This window comes from Scomber japonicus, chromosome 3 (assembly GCF_027409825.1).
Source record: "Scomber japonicus isolate fScoJap1 chromosome 3, fScoJap1.pri, whole genome shotgun sequence".
NCBI lineage: Eukaryota > Metazoa > Chordata > Actinopteri > Scombriformes > Scombridae > Scomber > Scomber japonicus.
In genome coordinates, this window is record NC_070580.1 from 8,596,648 (window position 1) to 8,619,423 (window position 22,776).

The 22,776-nt window shown below is 40.0% G+C and overlaps 1 protein-coding gene across 1 annotated transcript in view; it reads left to right on the top strand.

The window, feature by feature from the left end:
- The window catches only part of cntn3b (contactin 3b), a 46,586-nt gene that overhangs the window by 13,554 nt on the left and 10,256 nt on the right, over nucleotides 1-22,776 (top strand). Inside the window, exons 4-12 of the mRNA XM_053315321.1 lie at nucleotides 2,791-2,889; nucleotides 6,129-6,332; nucleotides 10,524-10,626; nucleotides 10,962-11,146; nucleotides 11,613-11,749; nucleotides 14,218-14,347; nucleotides 15,005-15,155; nucleotides 17,980-18,107; nucleotides 19,913-20,088. Of these exons, the coding sequence (XP_053171296.1) occupies nucleotides 2,791-2,889; nucleotides 6,129-6,332; nucleotides 10,524-10,626; nucleotides 10,962-11,146; nucleotides 11,613-11,749; nucleotides 14,218-14,347; nucleotides 15,005-15,155; nucleotides 17,980-18,107; nucleotides 19,913-20,088 (1,313 nt within the window). The remainder of the gene's footprint in view (nucleotides 1-2,790; nucleotides 2,890-6,128; nucleotides 6,333-10,523; nucleotides 10,627-10,961; nucleotides 11,147-11,612; nucleotides 11,750-14,217; nucleotides 14,348-15,004; nucleotides 15,156-17,979; nucleotides 18,108-19,912; nucleotides 20,089-22,776) is intronic.

A 22,776-nucleotide genomic window follows, 5' to 3' on the forward strand; every position in this document is an offset into this window, starting at 1 on the left:
TCCGGCTTTGCTCGCCTTCAAAATTCAGCTGCACCAACTATAAGTTATCATCCTCCCACAGCTCTTATTAGTAATAAAAACAACCGAAATAATGTGTAGAATTATACAAACTTGCAACATCAATATACAGTACATATTAAAATTGATCTTTTCACACTGCCTTAAAGGTCAATTCTGGTTTTAAACAATCTGGCTCTTACTTTTATAGATTAGACCACCATCATCAGTTATGATAACATTGTAATCACCATATTAAACTATGAGATCTAGGAACACTGCGACACTGACACTGACAGTGCAAGACACTGGACCACTCAGATGATCACACAAGCACTCATCAAGACAATCAGTAAAATGATTATCCAAACTGTCTGCTTTAATAATACATCACAGTTCAGTTTGGATGTATTAGTAGAACTGAATACCGGAATCCGAGACAGCACCCATCCATTAGAATTAACTACTGGGCCAGCACATTAACCAAAAAAGTTTCTAGTCTCTTGGTTTGATTCTGCATTGAGCAGCCCACTATATGTTTCTCTCCCAGGCCCCCATCCACTCCACCCATTGACTTTACATTGAGGTAATGTTATGGTAAAATGGTAAATGGACTGTACTTTTACAGCACTTTTCTAGTCTTGTGACCACTCAAAGTGTTTTTACACTACATGTCACATTCACCCATTGACACACACATTCATACACTGATGGCAGGGGCTACCGCACAGGGTGCCAACATGCTCATCAGGGGGGAGCTAACATCCACTCACACATTAATACACCATCATTAGGAGCAATTTGGGGTTAAGTATCTTGCCCAAAGACACATCGACATGCAGACTGGAAGAGCTGAGAATCGAACCACCAATGTTCTATCTCCTGAGCCACAACCTACCCAGATGATGGCTTTGGGAAATTTAACAAATATGAGACCTTCATGGTTTAATATTTTAAAATACGAATACTAGAAATTGACCTTGTTTGCAGGTAAAGGTGTCCTGTCAACAGTTTTAGACATCTTTTTTACAATGGAGGTCTATGGGGAAAAAGCTTTTATGGACATAGTATTGTGGTCGGTCATTGAGGCAAAATATCAATACAAAGCCACATTCAGGTCTCTTTGTGCTTTTTGCTGTTTACTGATTGGCTTTTCTGCTTCATATAAAAAACGCATAGCAACTTAGAATAAAGAATAATAGCCAAAGTTGCGGCACCAAAATAAAACCCAAGAAGTTTTATTACAGCTGTATTCCGTTGCCTCTGGAGCAGGTAAAAGTAGATTTGCTCAGGCAGTCTTCTGGACACAATAAATAACAGAGAATGTCTATACAGCGGCGCCATTGCCCAGACCAATCATCTTGGAGCTGTAATGGTTGCTTTCTGTAATCTCTAGGCCAACCATTCATGTACAGCAGAGACTGATTCTGCTCACAAAGGAATCACTGCAGCTACAGTGAGTTTGGCCTCTAGCTCTCAGAGTTACAGTGTGTGGTCAGTTCACTCCAGTGAAGCCCATTATTCTTCTACTGAGAGGCCAGAGAAAGTGTATCCCCTCCAGCACGGAGTCCAGCTACATCTCTACCCTCCTCTGTGCCATTTTGCGCAATCCGGGTGAAGGAGTCATCCTTTCCTCGTCCGCTAAGTAATTATTAGTAGCTCTCTGATTCACCTCCCACTGCTTCAAAAGCGTTGCTGTTATAATTATCAACTGCAGTTATGCCGGGCTTTTTCAATCAGTCGTGTATGTGAATCTCGCTCCACCTCCGCTCCTCAGAATCATAAATGTCTTTAGGAGACAGACTCTGTATTTACTAAGACGGCCTGGCGAGATCAGAAGGACATCGCCTCTGTCTGTATTTCAAGTCAGCCATCTCCTCCTGTGGCCTCCTCAGTGTCCTGCCGTGACTTGGCTCTGTTTGATTCCACTGCGGTCATCAGAGAGCTGCTCATTAATCTTACCAACACTCTGTCCCACTTCTCTCCATAATCTTCCCTCTTCTAATTTCCCTTATCGGTCACACTGACTTCTTTTGTTTGTGTTTGGAAGGCTTACTCTAGGCTGTTAGCCAGAGGGTGCAGACAGAGTACAGAGCGGACTGCGGCAGCTTCCCTCCATCAGTCATGACGCCAGGGGTGGTTTATCACCCCAGGTTTAGGTTTTGTCTGCCAGCAACTGCTCATTCATTTGCAAGGGGATAGATTGTGCTGAGAGTATTGATGGGGAAGCTAATGCTTTTAAGTGCAAGATTACACCACATTTAATAATGATGTTACTTATTGCTGCTGGCACTGCAAACTGTCATTTGTCATGCACGCTTCTCCCAGTGTTTGTTCAGTTCATGCACAGTGTCACCCCCCCCCCCTTCTTGCCACACCCCCTCGCTCATTTTATCCCATTCCAGCCTAATCTCTTCCTCGTGCGAAAAGTGTAGCGTTGCAGGGTAAACGTCACCAAGTCAGATCTATCTACGCTATTTCATCAGCACCCAAGATGCCTTTGAAAGCTTCACAGGCTGTCAGGAGGTGTCCCAGGGCAATCAATGATGCCCTATTAAAGTCCCAGCGCTCAAAATGTAACATCAAAAACATGCCTCAGTGAATCAGTGAAGGGAGAGGAGGGAAAACTTATGTCCCCTAGTTTCAGAACTATCCTTTTCAAAGAAACCCTTGAGAATATACTCTATCTAAAAAAACAAACTTTCAGCTGTCAGATATTCACTCCAATACTATGAATAATTAACTTTTTTTATCCACAGTCTAATTCTATTTCAATATTATCTGACTCATCAGATCTCGATATCTTCAAAACCCAAACGGTGAGAAGTGCTGTTAATGTCCGCGAGGGCCAAGGCGTGGTTCTGTTGTGTGGGCCGCCTGCTCATTCTGGAGGTAAGTTTTACCACATGCCACTTTGTGTGCCTGTCTTCTGTTATTCATGCATGACTCACAAGAATTAATATCAGTTGTTTCACGTTGCATTTTTACTGGAGGAATACTTCCCCACTCCAAACTATGTTTACATATGCTCTTAATAATCGTCCCCTTATGAAGTTCATACAGAATATTATTAAACCAATCCCTACTGGGATGTTTTGTTTGTGTGTTTGTTTCCGTATCCAGACTATTTTTCGAATTAGAGCAGTCTTACAGGAATAGCTCAACATTTTAGGATATATATATTTACTTTCTTGCAGAGTTAAATGAAAAAAAGTGTGGCATAAAGACTGGAAACAGGGGGAAACGGTTAGCCAATGTCCAATGGTGACAAAATCTGGCCACTCGCACCTCTAAAATATCCTGATATCACAATGGGGTACACTGAAGTATGAAAAGTCATGTAGTGGTTTTACAGGGGTCATATCTTGGCACCAGTTAGACCTACACCTGGATGTAAGACCAGACTTGAGACAAAATGCACCTGAAGCCCCAAGTAGAATTATACCTGTTGCACCATCTAGGTGTAGTGCTATGTCTGAGACTAAATCGTACAGTCAAAGATAGGTGTGAAGTGTAAAGTCTTGCAACACAGTTGTTTTGCCCCACGGTTCACATGGTCCTCCACCAGGCATGAAGGAGTAGCGTTAACCGGCAGTAAAACACTAGATTTTATTCAAGTCAACTCAGTTTAGTGAATTTAATGTACGTCAAACTGTGAGGTGACTTATAATGCTTTATTCAAAGTTTTGCATACTGAAAAAGATTTTAAAAGAGTCTGGTTTGACGTTCCCCCAATACAAAAAAAATGGGGACAGTTTTGTCATTGTTGTCATTGTTGCTAGCTGTCAAATATGCTGAATTTAGAGGACTTTAGATATCCAATTTATTATTTATTTAAATTTACATCAACAGATACAGCAGGATGAGATTTTAGGAGGGGGTCCCACACCTGGGATTTCTGAGCAGGCTAGAGTCTCTCATGGCTGCCTGCAAAAGTCTTTGCAATTTTTCGCCGACTGTCCGACTTCCTACTCCACCCTTTACTTTATTGACTGCCGCTGTTCTCATTTGCTAGGCATCTTGTTCTTTCTTATTAGTTACGGCATTGCTTTGTTTACAAACTAAAATATGCATACTTACTGTGCCATAATTTTTCTTGTATCACAATCTGAGTAATTTAATTTTCCTTTCTTCGGCTCAGTAATCATATCTAATCTGTTTCTTGGTGCCAGGAAATGTACGTTTCTAATCATAGTAACGTGAATGGCGTGGCAATTATCACGTGTCAGTGTAGATGATGTACATCTACACTGGGAATAGCTGCGCCTAGTTGTAGTTTTAGATGGTGCAATAGATGTTCATATTTATCACCAGGCTGAGTGTAGCTAAGCCAGGCGTAGGGGTTACACCCAACTTTCATCAACATCTAACTGGTGAAACCAGCCCCAGGGGTCTCATCGTCACTGTGAGGTTGCCAGGCAACCACTGTAGAGTAAGTAATTGCCGAGAAATGGTCCAGCCTCCCCCTATGTAAAACCACAACCTGTTGTTTGAGCTTTAGAGGTGCTGGTAGGTGGATTTTGTCACATTTGGTCTCTCTTAATAAGGAAACCAAAAGATGCATTTTCCAAAATGTTAAACTCTGTATTTGTTGAATGCCTTCCATAAAAATGCACCTCCATTAAACCAAAACAAATGCTTTTATTGTTCAACTGAAAAGCTAGGCATGTGTTCTTTAAACAAGAGGCTACAAATAAGAGATAAAGATGCGTACTTTTCTGTCCCGCCTCTCTGAGTATCTGCAGAAAGCTTAGGACATGGACAATGGCTGCTGTCTAGCTTGTCTCCTTCCTGATACAGTAGCTTGCACATTGGAACAACCAATTTCCTTCACAAGAGAACAGTTTGTAGGGCAGTGCATTGTATAGCTGGTCTATGGGATAATTGGTCGGAGTACTTTGTGTGAAATACAGTTTTACAGCCTTCCTCTCTGACATAGGCTTATATGTAGTTGGCTGCTGTAACAGTAGCGCCATTGTGTTTTCACATTTTTAGAAGGGAATGAAAGTTAAAGTAGTGCGAGCCCGCTGTCCCTTTTTTCCTCTTTCACCCTGTTACTCCCTCTCTGGCTCTCTCTTTCTCTCCATTTCCGTCCTCTCTTTTTCTTTCTCGCTTGCATTTTGAAAGAATTGATGTGCTAAGTAACCTTGAAACTCAACGAAACTTCATCTAACATCTATGAGGCGCCCCTTCTGGTTTTCGCTACGCTTCATTAGCTTTGGCTTCTGCAAAAGCCTTCTCTGCTACCGTATTAGTTATCACATCACACCGATATGACAGATTAAATATAGTATTGTCACAAGCGAACATACTGTGTCACATCTGTTCTCCAAAATAGATGTTTGTTTACTCTGAGGGATTTTTTTTTTCTTGGCGCATAAGTCACGTTTTCTATTGTGTGCACTTCTGATCTTCACTTGACTTTTAATTGCTTGACAATACTCTATCACCACTCATTGTAGCCACATTTTTCACATGGAGGTTATGGTGGCAACAGATATGATTGACAGTCACAGTGTACACCTTTTTGACTCAGCTCCTCACCTCCCAAGTGGTAGATTACACAGAGCACCTCACACCTGCAAATCTCTGCAGCGTGCGCTTCCTCCAAAAGATACAGTGATTCTTTATGGCAGGTCTCCCCTTTTTTTATGGGCGACCTGCTGCTTGTGAAGGGGCATGACAATATATTTCTACTTCTGTAGATCAGTTTGTCCATCCACCCGTCCGTGCCGCCCACTAACAAAGTCACTCAATGACCTCAGGAATAGAGGGCATGTATCAGGGGAGATCCACTGATGCGACGTGATCTATTTTGTTTTGGTCCCTTTACTTAAGCCTCCTGTTTCTTCTTATTACATTTGCCACATCTTTGTATTTCATCCCAAGAAAACTGAGATAAGGGGAGAAAAATTATCATATATGCTAATATTCTATAAGTTCAGTACAATAGGCTTTGTTTTGTTTGCTTCAGCCATCCAATTCATAGTGGCTGATCAATATAATATGTGTAGAGTCAGTGGTGCAGAGAACAGTACAGTTACTATTTACAATTTCATTTAGCAGATGTTTTTATCCAAAGTAATGACAGTGGGCCAATGCAAAGTTCAATGGTTTCCTTTCTGTTCCAGAGCTGACTTTCGCATGGATCTTCAATGAATATCCATACTTTGTCCAACAAGACAGTCGTCGGTTCATCTCTCAAGAGACCGGGAGTCTGTATATCGCCAAAGTGGAACCCTCAGATGTGGGCAACTACACCTGTGTGGTTAACAACAGCATCACGAGGGAGAAGGTGCTCAGCTCTCCTACACCACTGGTCCTCAGAAGTGACGGTAAATGTCTTAAACTACAGGGCTCTTTTACTTTGTGGCCCCAACGGTTCGTCCCATTATGTACTGTTAATTTTATTAAACTTATTGAGCTGTGTGGCATCGATTCAAAAGAGATGTGGTAGAGGCGCACGTGCAGAGAAAGAAAGAAAGAAAGAAAGCAGGTGCTGGACCAAATAACAAGAATATAAGTAATAATAGCAAGAAAACTGGGCTTAACTGTTGTTACTGTTGTTCCAACAGCATTTCAGTATCTATTTTAAATTCAAGACCTGCTTTATACTCATTAATGAAACTCTGCCATGTAGCCTTTCCTCCCCTCCTGCACACAACTAAGATCAACAAAAAGGATTAGGGATGTCATGGGGTGTGGGTATGTGCAAGGCCAGCTTAGTAGCACCCTTTCATCAATTGGGAGCATTAACAATTTCGCCCACTCAGATTAGCTGTAAATGTTTCATATGGCATCATCAGACAGGGAGAATAAAGCTGGTATTATTATATATGTTTTATATTGTCAACATATTTCATGACAATTTCCCCACATGAGCCTGACTACCAACATGGAAATACATTTATCAATACTGTCTGATTGCCCTACCTATTGTGTTGCTATCAGTGCCACAAGCACAGTACCAGTCAAAGGTTTGGACACACCTTGCCATTCACATGATTGAGAGTTTTTTTTACTGCTCAATGATTCCATAAAACAGCTGGCCATTGTAATTTTACTGGCAACGGGAGAAAGGAGTGCATTTGTTAGGGACAATTTTCAGCTGTGGATTATAGTGCCAGGACTCTTTGACGAGTTTCTATTTAAAGAAGGAAAAAAGAAACAATTAATTTGGTGGCATACACAAAATGTTGTTAAAGGAACAATCTAAAAATTACTCACTACAAACAATAAATGATAAGTGGAATAAAGATTAGCATTTTAAAGGAGCCAAGACAAAATGGGAAAAAATGCTCATACAGTCTCTTACACATAACACTACTGCAATTAACAATTTACAGTTAATTCAATACAAATTATACTATACTAGATACAAACTCTTTCAATTAGTGTGTGAAGTGTGGCTCTCATCTCTCTTTTATGCACTCCTTCTGGGTTTGTGCAAAAAGCCTGTAATGAAAACCAAAAATGGATATCTGTTACCTCTAAAACTAAAAAATCAACTTACAGCTGAGCTGTGTATTTTTCAGGCTGCTGAAAAAGTAAGATATCCTATGGGATGGCAGATTATGTTCTCCTCCCTGGTTTACAGGAAGCTCATTTTAAAACACTGGAAAAAACAAAGGCACCTTCTTTACAGATTTGTAAAGAGTTGATGTGATATTATTTGGACAGAGACAAGACACTGAATGAAGATAATAACTAAATGAAGCAGCTCAGTGAGGTTTGGAAGTACGTATATATGAAGCTGTATGAGATTAAAAAGAATTTATAGCAAGGCTGGTAGGGGAAGGGGAGACTCCAAAGGAGAACACAAAGCATAGTTAGGCGTATGAGTGTGTGTGTATGAGCATTTTATGTTTTAGGATAGTTGGGTGTTATCTGAGGTATATCTATTATTTGAAGATGAATGAATGTGATAGAAATGTATCTCATGTCTTATATTTTTCATTTTTGTGTACGTGGATGGTTTAATTATTTATGTATTATGTATTTATGTATAAAATTGTAGGATAGGATAGGCCTATATTATATTGCACATCAAGGTATTATTGTATATCTATGTTGGTAATAGATTGTAAGCAAAGTTTCTTGGTGGAAAGCATGAAAGTAAATGGTTGCATGTAACCTTAGATAAATATTGGCCCAGTTGTAGACTCAATGCTTAGGTGTTGTTTGACCTGCACATAAAACCCTAAAATATCAAAGCCTTCATTAGCTGAGTTACTGTTGTGTTTTATTAATCAGAGACCTTTCCCTGTTTGAAAATGCCACCAATCATTACTAACTAAACACAGAGATGATCAAAGTCTTATATGTAGAAGATGCACTTCCATATTCTGGGTGTTTTCCAGTTTCTGTGTAAGACGCTCACACTTATCACAGCTTCTCAAAGTCTCTAACCTTTCATCTCTAGACTAAAACATTGCGTAGGACCGAATCAGCTCTTGGTGCCAGACTGTGAGGCACACTACTGTCTCTGTGAAGGAGTATTTGACCTGCTCTAGTGATGTGAATATAAATAAAGTCATAAATGAAGTCAAATTGCCACTGGTGATAAATCCCTACTAAGCAAGTAATTTCCTTGATGTGTTCCCTGAATCTTTTATAAGCCATCTCTGGTTTTTTCCCCCTCTTTAGCATCCTTACTCTTGGACCACACCACCTACCTGAGCAGCATGTGTGCTTTTCATTTTCTGTGTCTATGTTAACATGTTAGAGCAGCCACACAGCTCATGTGACGCCTGGCTCAGTGGCGTGTTACCTGGAGTCTCAGAGTTGAGCCTTTTTTTTCCCTCTGAATGATACACGCAGTTTTCAGCAAAAATAGACAGTGAAAATGATCTGTTGATATTCACTTTGACATCCTGCCAGAAATATTAAATATTTGACACCTTTCACGATACATGTTATGTCTCTATCTATAGAGTATGTCACAGAAGTGAAAAAATATTTATAGGACGAATTGAATGCCACATGTATTCTATGTACCATATTTCCTGTGGAGCATTCAGAGCAAAATATAAAGCACTATGGCTTTGCTTCTGTATACAGCTTGCACTAAAACAACACAAAAATACCAAGGAATGAATGAACCATATTACTATTATTTATGTGAATAGACAGGTAGCCTAAAACTATTTAAAGTAACATTACATATAGAAAGGAAAATTAACTGGTAACAGGCTTTTAAACTGAGCTAGACCAAGTAAAGAGGAATTGATGTATATTTTATTTTTATCATCATTATTATGTGTTTTTTATTGTTATTATGTTAATATGAAACTAAACATTATCTTATTGATGGCCACTGTCAAAGGTAAAATCAATGTAGAAAGGTGGTGATTCTCAGTCATCCACATCATGGTTATTCAAGGAGCATCGAATCAAAAGCAACTGGACTTAGTTGTAGATATTAAGACATTTCACCCCTCATCCAAGGGGCTTCTTCAGTTCTAACTGACTGGCAGGGAGTCCTAGGTATTTAAAAACCTGGAACTCCCCAGTGTTGTGGTCATTTGCAAGGTTATTGAGATACCAATTGGTTTGTTAGTGCTCCACACTGTTGTAACGACAATTGTTGGAGTTGTAACATGGCCAAATGTGAATGGTTGTTAAATCTCCTGGGAAGCACTGTAGGTGGGGGTTAAGTGGTGTCATGGACCTCTTCTGTTGAAGGATGGTTTCTCTACCATGATGTAGATAGCTTCCTTTTCTCCTCATTTAACCCATCTGTCCTCCCTATCCAATATATGTACGTTGTTGTCCTCAAAAGAGTCCCTTATCTTTAAGGTGTGGGTCTTTAACTGCTGAGTCTTGACCCGAGGAGTTGGCCTTGCTGTGTTGGGTCATGCGTTTGTTTAATGGTTGTTCATTTTCCTTGATATACAAGTCTGTAGATGGGGGAATGCAACAAACGCATGGTTTAACACACAACACCACGTATCATCCACCTACACCTACTCTGTTCTTTCATTCCTTTCCAGGAGATTTAACAGTCAGTCACATTTGGCCTCATGTGACATCTCCAATGACTGTCATTTAAACTTTGCCCCAGGTGACAATCATTGTTGAGATAGCCAGGAGCACTGACGAACAAAGTGGTATCAATGACCTTGATTACAACCCCGCAGAGTTAAACACCTGGGACTCCGTATCAGTCAGTTAGAACTGAAAAAGCTTCTTGTATGATAGGTAAAATGACTTCAAAGTATCTACGACCAATTCCAGTTGTCCTTTATCCAACCCTCCTTGGATATCAATGCAGAGAGAATAGGGTTGGCCGAGGCGGTATCAGCGTCACAGCAGCAATGTTATCTGTGTGGACACCACATGCGTGCAAGCTGCAGCAGTTCAACGAGGTAGCTGTCACACACAGGTAAAGGTGGGCGGTGTGGCTAGGGCTCTTCAGTGGTCTCAGTGGTGTCACCGTTTTCTTTTTGATGCAATGTGAGAGCCATGTGTGCTGTTAATCAATGGTGTAAAAAGCTTGTCATCTTTTGTCTCCCTTTTTTTTGTAGGAGTGATGGGTGAATATGAACCCAAAATAGAAGTTCATTTCCCTGATTCAGTTCCAGCTGCGAAGGAGTCAGTGGTGAAGCTGGAATGCTTTGCTCTGGGAAAGTAAGTCAGTCTCATTGTGTATGTGACATAAGCTGTGTGCTCATTCATGCATGAATGCGTGCTAGTCAAGATGATTTGAGGATGCACAAGCGTAACACTACTCATACTCAGATTCATCAATCCATAGGAGAGCAAGGGTGACAATATGACAAGACAAGGGAGCGGAAATCAGAGCTTCTCAAATCTGAGCAATCACAGTTATGATTTGTAGGGAACAATAACTCATAACACTTTTGCTCCGTCTCCTTTTCTTTTGTGCTTGATCACACTTTGATCACTACGACTGACAGCTGGGATCATCATCATAGGAACTTTTTGTCCCCTCTCTCTTGCAGCCCTGTACCAGAAATAAGCTGGAGGAGAACCAGCGGGGTCCCTTTCCCCAGCAAAGTCAAAATGAAGAATTCAAACGCAGTCCTTGAAATCCCCAATTTCCAGCAGGAAGACGCTGGGACATACGAATGTATGGCGGAGAATCGGCGAGGCAAAAATGCGGCGCGGGGTCGTATTTCATTCCACGGTTAGTGAACCATTTCAAATTAAATGACAGTTGATCCATAGAGACGCAGCAATCAATGTGTGTCTGGAACAGATATACACATTTGTACATGAAACATGCATGTGACCAGCAGCTTGAATCTCATTTGGTTGTCAGAAAACCTATTTTGTTCATAACATGTAGGGCACAATGAAATGACAGGATAAACTGTGGATCCTGCCTATGAAAGCAGAAAGAGAATATAAGGAAAAAAAGAATTCCCAGTCAATCTTCAAGCTTGGCATTGTGCTAAGAACATTGTTAATACTTTTGTTTACCAACCTGTATTTCTCATTGTGATGATAATCCACTTGTTGAGTTTAAACTTTGATGATTTAATGCAAGGCTGCTTTTACAGCTTGTGATTTCTGATACCGTTATTTACTAATCCAGTGCTTCTATAATTAAAACACATGTTTGAAAAAGTAATCCTCTCTTTTTTTCCAAGCTAAACCTCACTGGCTTCAGACAATGGCGGACACAGCTCTGTCCATCGAGGAAAACCTGTTCTGGGAGTGTAAGGCCAACGGAAAGCCTAAACCGTCCTACAGCTGGTTGAAGAATGGGGAGCAATTGATGGGCGAGGTATGAAGATCTGTTGGATTTGTCATACTATTGCACACAGAATTGGCATAGAAACATAACAAATGCAACTGCTTCCATAAGTGTTCTGTGATGGAGGGAATATCTTTTGGACGAATGATGTTCATCCCTCCACTTTTAAAGACTTGTTAAATTTATGCTAAGGAGTACTGAAGCAGTGATGAAGGCTTTCTGTGACCCAGCACCTTACTAAGACACTTAATGTTGGTTTTTCCTTTAAAGTCCATGTAAAGCAGTAATGAATGCATTCTGAGTTTGTTACACCACATCAGAAAATCATGTAATTAACCAGCCAGTACAATTTGAACTTGCAAACTATATAATATTAGGTTTCAAATTGTGGGAAAATAATGAGGGCATGTCAGCTAAAGGCGTTGAAAGCATAACCTTCTGCGTTAACAACACTCACACCAAAGTCACTTATAAAAATATATGATTTAAAATAGGTCTGGTTTGTAGGAGTAAGGCAACCAACATGGATGAGTATGTTAAAAGATTAAGTAACGTTAGCCATTGTTTAAGTCGGCACATATTTTGTAGGTAAATGTCGACTTGTGTCAGTAAAAATGACTTGTTAACAAGCGACTCTTCACCAATCAACAGTATATTAAATTGTTGTTTTTTCAGTGGAGTTTGGTGCATTAGTTTATGTCATCGAGCCACCATTTCAGGCCTACCAAAAAACCTGAACACAGAAATGCTGAAAAACAGTTTAAAGCTCTAACTCAACAACTCAGTACTTCATGGTTCATAGTCTTTGTTTTTATCCTGTATAATGTGATTTTCCTTTACATGGACTTTAAATTTTTGATGCTGCTTGATCTAGTCCAAGCCTTTTAGTACAGACTTCCTTCAGTCTCTTAGTGTCTGTCATAGTCACAATTGTTTTACTTCCCTGCATTGAGCAGTTCTCTTCTTTTTTTTCTGTCTAGTTTAATTTGTCACCCATCTGTACATCTGGCTCATCTTCTGTTGTACTCAAATTGTCTCTCTCTTTACACAATTGGTGTTAAAGTCTTAAATTGCCATTGTCCTGTCTTTTTGACAGCTTTGGTATTGTCTGTACTGTGTTTATGAACTAACACAACCACTGCTAGGTTAACTGAATCAAATTAAGAGAATGAACAGAAACAGTTGCAAGGATTGTTTTGACATTTTGGGAATACATATCTTCACTTTTTGGCGGAAAGCTGGATGAGGATTCTGAATGAAAACCACTTAAGTATTTGTTACACGATATTACACCTTGTTTGTTTAATCCATACAAACTCAAAGTGTAAAAAAAGGCAATGAGCCATTTTACAAGGGGTCATGTCATCATTTCTTGGCTGGGAGTGCTAACTTGGGCTGTTGCCTGGCAATGTAGCCAAGCTAGCTGCTCCCCGTTTCCACGTCTTAGTGCTGAGCTAAGCCAACAGTCACCTGGCTGTAGCATTGTATTTAATGGACAGATTTGAGTGGTATCCCTTCAAACTCGTTGCCAGACAGAGAATAAGCATATTTCCAACTGGCAACTGAGCCAGGCTAGCTGGTTCCCCTGTCTCTATGTCTTCTTGCTGAGCTAAGCTAACCGTCACCTGGCTGTCACATTGTATTTAACAGATAGGTTTGACTGGTTTCTCTTTAAACTCTTCGCCAAAAAGAGGATAAGCACATTTCCCAAAATGTCAAGCTTTTGCTTTTGAAAAAAATGTAGAATTTATGCATGTTCTGTATGGCAGCTGACTTTTGATGATGACGTTTCTTAACTTATTTTCATCAGATGGTAAATGTCTACATCTTTCATACATCACACTTCCAATTTATAGGGTTTTTGTCATCTACTTATTTTCTTAAACAGACAAAACAGAAGACAATAAACAGACTATTTTTCAGTCCTCTCTAGAATCAGTGGGGTGTCTACTTTAAATCATTAGGGAAGCAAAAATATAAAGTAGAAGCTTGCAAAATCCATGCAAGATCATCTTCTTTGTGAAAGTCAGCAGTGTTTACGTGCTAAGGTGACTTTGCGCCTCACTAATGTGCTCTATTTTACTAAGCTCCACCTCTCATCTGCATCTGTAATTAAGAGTGCACGGTGAGAAACCACACTCGCTGCAGCATGGAGGATCTCTGAGCAGCTAATCTGGTTAAAAATCTGTCTCATCTGAGCTGTCATCATAGTTTTTCCAACCGAACAACCCCAGAAAATAAATGGCTTTTTAATATGCTACGGGTGCTATTGTCAGCCTTGCTTCTTTCTGTGTATGTAGGAAGCAGGTTAGCAGTTTTCTCCACTGCCTCCTCATCTTCACCCCATTCCAATCTGAACATACCACAAGGCTCTTTAGGCTTTTTTTCCCCCTCTTTCTCCTCCCCTCCATGGTGTATCAGTAATTGCTGCTGTGCCTTTGGACATAATAGACTGGCATTGCAATGGATATGCAGAACTGTTTCTCTTTTCTCTGCAGGGCCGGATACAAATCGAAAACGGGGCCCTTTCTATAGCTACGTTAAACCTGTCAGATTCTGGGATGTATCAGTGTGTGGCTGAAAACAAACATGGCATTATTTATTCCAGTGCCCAACTAATGGTGTTAGGTAAGATTGCCTCCTTCCCTTTGCTTTTATCCTGCTTATCTGTCTGTGTGTTTGATCATCTCCTAAGATAAAAACCAGCAGCCTGCTATAGCTCTCCTCAGCAATCAGTCTGCACACTCATTTGATGTCACTACAGGCTCTGCCAGCAAAAATATGAATCTGATGGAGTGTCTCATTTTACTTTCGGTCGTTTCATCGTATTGATTTGAATACTACAAACACGTTACTTTGTAGCATTGTGCATGCTTTCTCATGTAGATGGGGTATTGATTTATTTGCAAAGCTTTGATGATTTCCAACTGAGTGGCTCGATGAGGAATTAAATTCTGTCTTGATATATGTGATGACACTTGGGGGTCCAAATCACGGCTGACAAAATGTGATGATGAGTGCTGACAATGACTGGAACCTCTGCAGGTTGGATGCTCGGTGAAGGTGGAATGTGTTTGTGTGTGTGTGTGTGAGATGTAGGGGGTGGGGAGTGGGGCATAGCCTTGAGCCCAATCGGCATTTCATCTTTGTTCATGCTGAGATTTTGAGCTGCAGACACTGAAAGCACGAGGAGAGTTGATCTTAATACAGCAGGGCTGACCTGCAACGGTTCATGTTGCCTATATGTTTCTAATCTCACGCCTTTTTCTGCTCCCTCACACACAGCTTCACCTCCCAGTTTCTCCAAAAGTCCGTTAAGGGCCTTGCTAAAAGCTCGTTCAGGCAGCGAAGTCACTCTTGAATGCAAGCCTCAGGCCTCGCCCCCAGCAATTAGCCTGTGGAAGAAAGGGAATGAGATCCTGCAGAGAACTGAACGGTAGGATGAAAATCAAAAGTGCATATTTCTAGCAGCTTTCATTCAAATTCACTGCAAGCTGACTTGTTTGAATAGTGTATTTGGCATTTGTGCAGATCCATAGAAGGAAAGGCTAATGAGGAGAATGAGAGCAAGGCACCCACCAGGAAAATTGTGCATGGCTAATGTAGTTCGTGCACCCTCATGTGCAAATAGCTTGGTGTGAGGGATGAAGATGCTAGCTGGTCATAACAACACTGCATGCATGAAATATTTAAGAAGATAAAAGCAAATGGGGTTGCTGCTGGAGACGCTGTCTGCTTTTAGATAGAGGAAGGAATTAAAAATCTCACTGAAGCTCTTGCACCTGTAATTATGGGAGGTAATAGTGTTCTACATTATCATGACATACAAATAGAATTTGATTCATGCAGTCACAGAGGGTGCGGGAATTAAATCCTTGTAGATTAGAAAGCAGACGTCTCACCGGGCTGGAAACTCACACCCACAGACGTAATGCAGGCAATGAGCAAACTTCAAGCACCTCTTAAAGCAGCATAAAGTGGTGCTTAATTTAGTTTGTTGTCCTTCTTTGTCTGATTTCTCATAGAATACGCCAAAAGCGGAATTTGAACTAAAAAAGATTGCATACACTACCAAAGAGGCAATTAAAGGTGTAGAAGTGTATAGCCAAATCGGCAGCAAAACATGACAAACTTCAATCCGTTCACAGACTTTTCATCACCCCAACTGGAAGGAGAAGAAAAGCTTTGCACAGTGACTAAACCTCAGCGCTCGCACACAGAGAATTCTTCGCACACACACACATGCGCAAAAGACAGGACAGACTGAATAACAACAAGTCAAACACAGGCTTCTCAGCGCAGTGAGGAAACGCTTAACTTTGTTGTTTGAATCGCTCCCTAGCTGCTTATTCAAAAAGAGGTCTGAAAGAGAACAATGTGAGCAGAGCATCTTGTCAAAACAGCACTGAGGCTCCTTAGTTGGCTCCAGACGGGGAGCTGCATCTATAGCTGCAGAAAATTGGTAAAATTCCCAAGTTGACTGACATTTAGCACACTGAATGCGAAGCCCACATAGTCTTTCAAGGTACACAACACTTGTATGCAGACGCTGGATGCGAAAGGTTGTCTCATACATGTAGGCATACTGTAAATTGGAGCAGTGTTTAGACAATGAACTGTGTGCACATTTCGTTGCTAAATACTACATCAGTTAAAGGGTTTGTTGTGCCCAAATAATGAAAATATATTTTTTCAATACCTCTCATGGTATCTTGTCATGCAGATAGTATTGGTTTAATTTACCAAGGTCATTGTTGGTTAATCTACAGAGCACACTGACAATTTAGGGGCCTTTTCTTTGAATGAGAGGAACCCCAATGAACACTGCTTGCAGTAAGCATGAGGTCTGCGGTCTATCTACAGTAGATATTGTTTCTAAAAAGACACATTGCTGCTGTTGTGGTGTGTATTTTTTTTCAATGTACTTTTTTTTTCGTTTTAAAAAACAAAAACAAAAATCCATTCAGCTTGATTGTATTGGGGATGGAGGCAAAGCTCCAAGGCAAATACCTTAGTTCAAAACCTGGGCAAATAAAACATCTCTGCCCGGCTAGATGCAGCAACTGTCAAAATATTTGTCTGCAAGACTATACAACCTCTTACAGCTTGAAAAGTTGAACTCCTAATCAATCAAACAAGCCCTCGCTAGACTCAATATACTCACAGGCTTTGCTAAAGTCTTACTTGGCCTGATTTGACTAGTTGCTATAATGTTAGCAAACTTGAGACAGATGTTGCTCTACTGTATAACAGACATCCCAGAGTCAGTTCAATGACTTTATTTGTGCTACTATTACACTACATTTTAATATTTAAGATTCTGTAATTGTCACTTAATGCTTTTCATTTTGACCCTTCAACATAACAAAATCCAATGCTTTTTTTTAAGTGGATGGTTTTGGTCCCTTTTCACAGTAGAAAAAGCACATGTGTATATAATAATAGTATTAATGATGGCTCCATTCCATTAATTGTCCCAGTATGCCAGTGATTCAGCATGCCCAATACCAGAGACCTGGAACTGGCTCACCTTCATGGAATGCAGCCATCATTGATGTTGTTGATTCTATTTCTATTTTTCAAGCAAAACATTGCTGTTATTATATTTACAAACTGTATAAGTAGTAACAACACAATATTAGTTACATCTAGTTTTATTTCTTTAAAATTCTTTAGGAATTGTCTTTAAAAATGTTGGTCACTCTAAACTTTGTGTAGGTTGGCTTATTCAGCTCTGTTATATCATGTCTTTAGCTTACTGAAACATACTGTATAAGGCTTTTACCAAATATCCGGCTGGTGACCTCCCAGCATGGTAGGGGTTCCTGTCTGACCTTAGTAACATAAAGCCTGTAAACCACATTTTATTTATTCATTGGTTATTCTGTGATGCTGTTCGTAAATTATTTCTTTATTTCCTAATGTGTTTAGCCTACCACTGTGACAGTAAAGATGGGTCATCCTGCCTGCTGCTAAACCGCCTCAAAGAATTTCATTTTTCTGAGCTTTGGTAGAGAGCTTTAAAGTACCACAAGGTTTAAAGTGCTTTTCTGAGGATATTCCGCTTTGACAAGAATACAATTGCAGTAGAAACGCCACACAATAAACTTACTACATGGAGAAAGTAAAGAAAAAATAAATAAAATGGTCACTGCAAAAGAATGACTACAGGCAGATTCAGTACAAAGCTCAGTTCTTGTAACTTGTACACTCTCTGTTGCAGTCAATACAGTGCAATACAGCTGCTTTATTTCCCACAGGATTACTCTGCTTCCCAATGGAACTTTAAAGATTGCCAATGTAACCAAACGGGATGCAGCCAGCTACACGTGTGTCGCTAAGAATCGGTTTGGGACAGCAAGCACAACAGGAAGGCTGCTAATCACTGGTGAGTCGTCTCGATTAACAACCCAGTAAAAACAAATTGCCCATGACTGACCCTTTCCTAAGCTCTGGCTCCCTTGGTTACAATTGCTTTGTCTTTTCCATTCTAGTACTGCACGTATGCACTTTGTAATGGTAATGTAGGGTGATTTCCCACTTGAGATTTGTGGTAATATTTGAAACAATGGGTCCTTGACTTCTCATTTGACTGTTGATTTTCGCTGGCTGAAATAACAACTGTCGCTGGCAGATTTAGTCAGCAGACAGAGGCAGTAGATGTCAGCTGTAGTTGGCCTGCTAACATTCATGCAGTGAGATGATTTTAAAAGGTCTATCTCTGGGTGACTTTGTTATTTTTCTAGCTGACTCGTATAAAAATGAGAAACATGCAAAAAGGCCCTTAAATTTGCATTCAAGCCAAACAAATGCACTGGTTTGAAACATACATGAAATCATAATAATTTAGTGTCATAATAATGCAAAAAAGACAGCAGTGAGAAGAGAAGCAGGTTGATGAGTTAAAAGAGTATCATTGCTGTTACATAATACTGTAGTTAATGGAATTAACTCATGTACAAATATCTTGGTGTGATGGATGGAGATGCATGTAGACATGTAAATTAAAGGAGCATCATTGTTCTTTCATAATAACGTAGTTAATGGAGCTAATGAAAGATAGCTAATGATATTCTAACTCGTGGCTTTGAAAGTGATGCTAGCTTACTCTTATAGGCAACACCCTCATTAGTCATCCATGCTACTGTTTGCAGCTTATAGTCAAAATCAAACATCTTTTGCTCTTGTGTTTTAGGTATGAAAAATAAGAAATAAACTCTTAAGATACCAAATATCACTGTTTATACAACCCTAAGGACACTGCTTCAACAACCAGTTTCAGAAATGCTGTGCTGAATTGGTTTTGGGTGTGATGCTAGCTTACTACTAACACCCTAAGTAGCCTTCCATGCTAACATTTGCAGCCTATGGTAGTCCAAAGTCAAACGTCTTTTGCTCTTGTGTTTTTGACTTTTAAAAGTTATGAAAGACATTCTTAAGATACCAAATATTGCTAGTATACAACCCTAAGAAAGCTGCTTCAACATCCAGTTTCAGAAATGATGTGCATGGTTGACAAATTTGGTTAGTTGTCAACCATTTCTAATGATTCTATGGCTTGATAATACCATCATTTCTATTCCTTTATACTGTAAGGCACACCTTGGCATTAACCAAGGTTATTGCCAGATTAATGTTGCTAGTGTACAATTTGCAAAACAGCAGTTAAACAAGCAACAAAACATTATTCTTTTATTTAAAGGTCATTATTTATGAATGCAGTGGCATAACACGTTCATGTGGCCCTCCGGTGTAATCTATTGTGTGTGTGTGTGTCGCCACCTGACTTATTTTTTCTCATTAGCTTTTACTCCTCTCATGCGCTGACAGCTGAACCATTTAATGCCATAGAATTTAATTACTGTGACCTTTCCTCAACATACTCTTAATGCTTCCAATTCAACACAGTCACCAATGGGAATGTTACCATCTCTGTAATCCTGTTTCAAACGTTTTCTTCCAAATTGATCTCCGAAAATAAAGTGCGAACTGGAGATGTCATTAAATGTTGCTAATGGACAGGCTTGGAATTTAAGTGCTTATTAAAATCAGGAAAAGCACACAACCATGGGTAATTTAATGGTGGCGGTTTGAGTTAGCTGTGATTTGGAGTGAGATGGGGTCACCGTGGTGTTAAAGGTTCCCGTGGCAGGAATATTAACATGTGTACGCTGTCGTCTGTTGTCTGGCCAGAGCCCACCAGAATCACCATGAGGCCTACTAACATGGAGATTATTGTTGGCGAAAGCATCGTGTTGCCCTGCCAGATTGCCTGCGATCCAGCTCTGGATGTCTCTTTCTCGTGGGCATTCAACGGCCAGCTCATCGACTTCCAGCGAGACAGCTATCATTTCGAGAGAGTGGGCGGGGTGAGTCATCTCAAGCATTAAACTCAGCTTCATTCCGGCTATTCTGTGATTAATTGGGACATAGCCTACTGTGTGATGTGCAAGGGTATGCTCCACTGCCCTGCTGAGGGCCTCTTAGACACCAATAACACCCAAGCAGAGAAATTGATGCCAAGACATGTCCATTGAAAAGTTTCCTTGCAGTCAGTGGTGGTAAAAAATGTAGATTAAGAAAAAAAGTTATTTCATTCATACTCTGTAAAAGCCTGAATGAATTATACTATCAGGTCAATAACAGGGATCCTTACCTTTTTGAATTGGCTGTGTGAGCTGCCATATGCTACACTTCTAAAAATATATTGTTGAAATGCCATTTCAGTCATACAGAGGTCCTCATTTTATACTTGTAATCCCTTCAACTTCTAATTTCCTTACCTCAAGAGAGAACATTTTCTTATCATCTCCCTCTGCCATGATTGAATTTGCATACCTATTTATGAATCTTGAGCCCCTGAAATAATTAAGTAATGAGCTGGCTGGCATTCACCAAGGGTAGGCCTGGCATGTATAAACGTTCATTTGAAATCCTTATGCCTTGAAATAATGATATGTGACGACTCTTTGTTGAATATATGTTCCTTTTGATGAAGGGCAAAGTCAATTGTTCAAAGCCTGTCAGTATAAAATTACTTTATACGCTGGTTTTTGCTTTTTTATTGCGCCAATTTATCATCCAAGGTAATAGTCTGATCACTGCCATTCACATCTTAAAGGCTGACATCATATTTGAATGCCTTCACAGTGTTGTGGACATGCCAAATTAAAATCTTCATAAATGCAAATGGAAATTACTAATGACATGGTACTGTGTGTAGGAGCACAATGAGGTATATTTTCATAGACTAGGTTTCCCCTGTCAAAGAGAGACTGTATTTCCTCAAATAAAAGATGGTAGTCAATTAAAAACTGGGTTTCTGATAATGGCCGGGACCGTGGTCAACACAAACAAGTAATGACATGGGGGGAAAAACAAGGGTGAATAAACTCCTGGTGCCTCTTTATATAATGCGCTTGTCATTAAAGCATAAATAGTAGTTACCTGGATGTGACACCAGCCCTCCATCTGGTGTCACAGGAAGGGGAAGGTGATGGAGGTAGGGTTGCCAACAGTCCCTTGAAAAAGGGACTGTTGGCAATGTCTTGCTCAGAGTTTTACTCTGTAGCACTGAAAAACAAACAACTCCTAACTGCAGCAAAGCTAAAAAGAAATACAAATGGAAAAAATAGGCTGGCTCCACATGATGTAACATTAAGCTTTAGAGTTCAAGAGTTCAATCTTTTTTTTTTCAACCCCACAACCTCAACCTTTTTTCTTATTTACTACAACTGTCCAGTCATGGTCTTTGAGGCACAAAGTGTTTATGTTTACAACTTTTCCACAGACTTTTTGTTTGCACTTTTCTTATTGCACTAAATGTGCATGATTACAAGAATTTTCAGCTTTCTATTGTTTTCTGTTATTTTATAATCTGTTTTCAGTTAAGCAGTACAGTTCTGTTAAAGAACGATTTATTTTATTCTGTTAAGTTAAGCAGGACTGAGTTCTGTTGGAAGAAAGATTTATTTTATTCTGTTTAGTTAAGCAAGACAGATATCTGTTCAAAAGATTTGTTATTTTGCACAAAAAAATAACTTGTTGAATAATAATTTGTTTTCCATGTATTCGTAGCATTCAAAAACATGCATCAAATTAAATTCAGGTTCGAGTCAAATAATTTAAAAATCGTTTCACACACACACAAAACATTTACCAAGACCTGCCAACTCGGTGTGCCTTATTTATTTTTCAGAGAGTTGGCAACCCCAGATGGAGGTGACACAATTTTGTTTAAATACTGGGATAACGATGCATATTTGAATAATAATGACAGCAGCAACATTATGTGAACATGGGTAACCAGGGTAACGGAGAGCATACATCCATGAGCATGCCACTTGCATGCTACAGCGAAGTGGTGCACTGCAAAAATATTCTGGGTGGAAGAATGTTCTGGAGAGGTAGAATTATTGTTCCACATGTTGGAGGAAGTGGATTACCGCTAACAAAAATTGAACAGAAGTCAGAAAACAAGATGGCTTTGTACTAAAATATGAGCAAACATACTTGTCAAACAGAAGGAATTAGAAGTAAAGACCTCTCTCTAATATAAGCCTGCTTCCAATAAAAGGCCTTGTACCCTCTGCAGGCCACTGCTTGTGAAATATGGTACCAGCCCCCTACTCAACAGCTTCTGATGCATTCATTTACATAATTAAAGCTAACCTGCCTCATCACTTCCTTCCTGCCAAGGCAGAACACCTTGCTGCTCACAAGATCTCGGGTAGGCCAGGTGGTCGCTGACACTGGAGAGAGAATTAGACGTGGCGAGTTACGCCTAAAATCTGTCAGGTGAAAGAAGAAGAGATGAAAGGGAGGGGAAAAGAGAGCAGGAGATGTAGTCTCTTTACCCCCGTAGCTGCAAAGAAGTCCCATTCTGCTCAGCTCTGCTTTGTCAGGTGCCTCTGAGAGGTGGAGATCCACGGGTGTTCATGTCCAGTCGCTGCAGAGTGGAGCTATGATCACTACCCGCTGGGGGTGATGAAATCTGCTACGACTGCAGCAAGCCTTACCTGGGTCACCCCGAGGTGACTTGTTTTCGAAAGCAACAC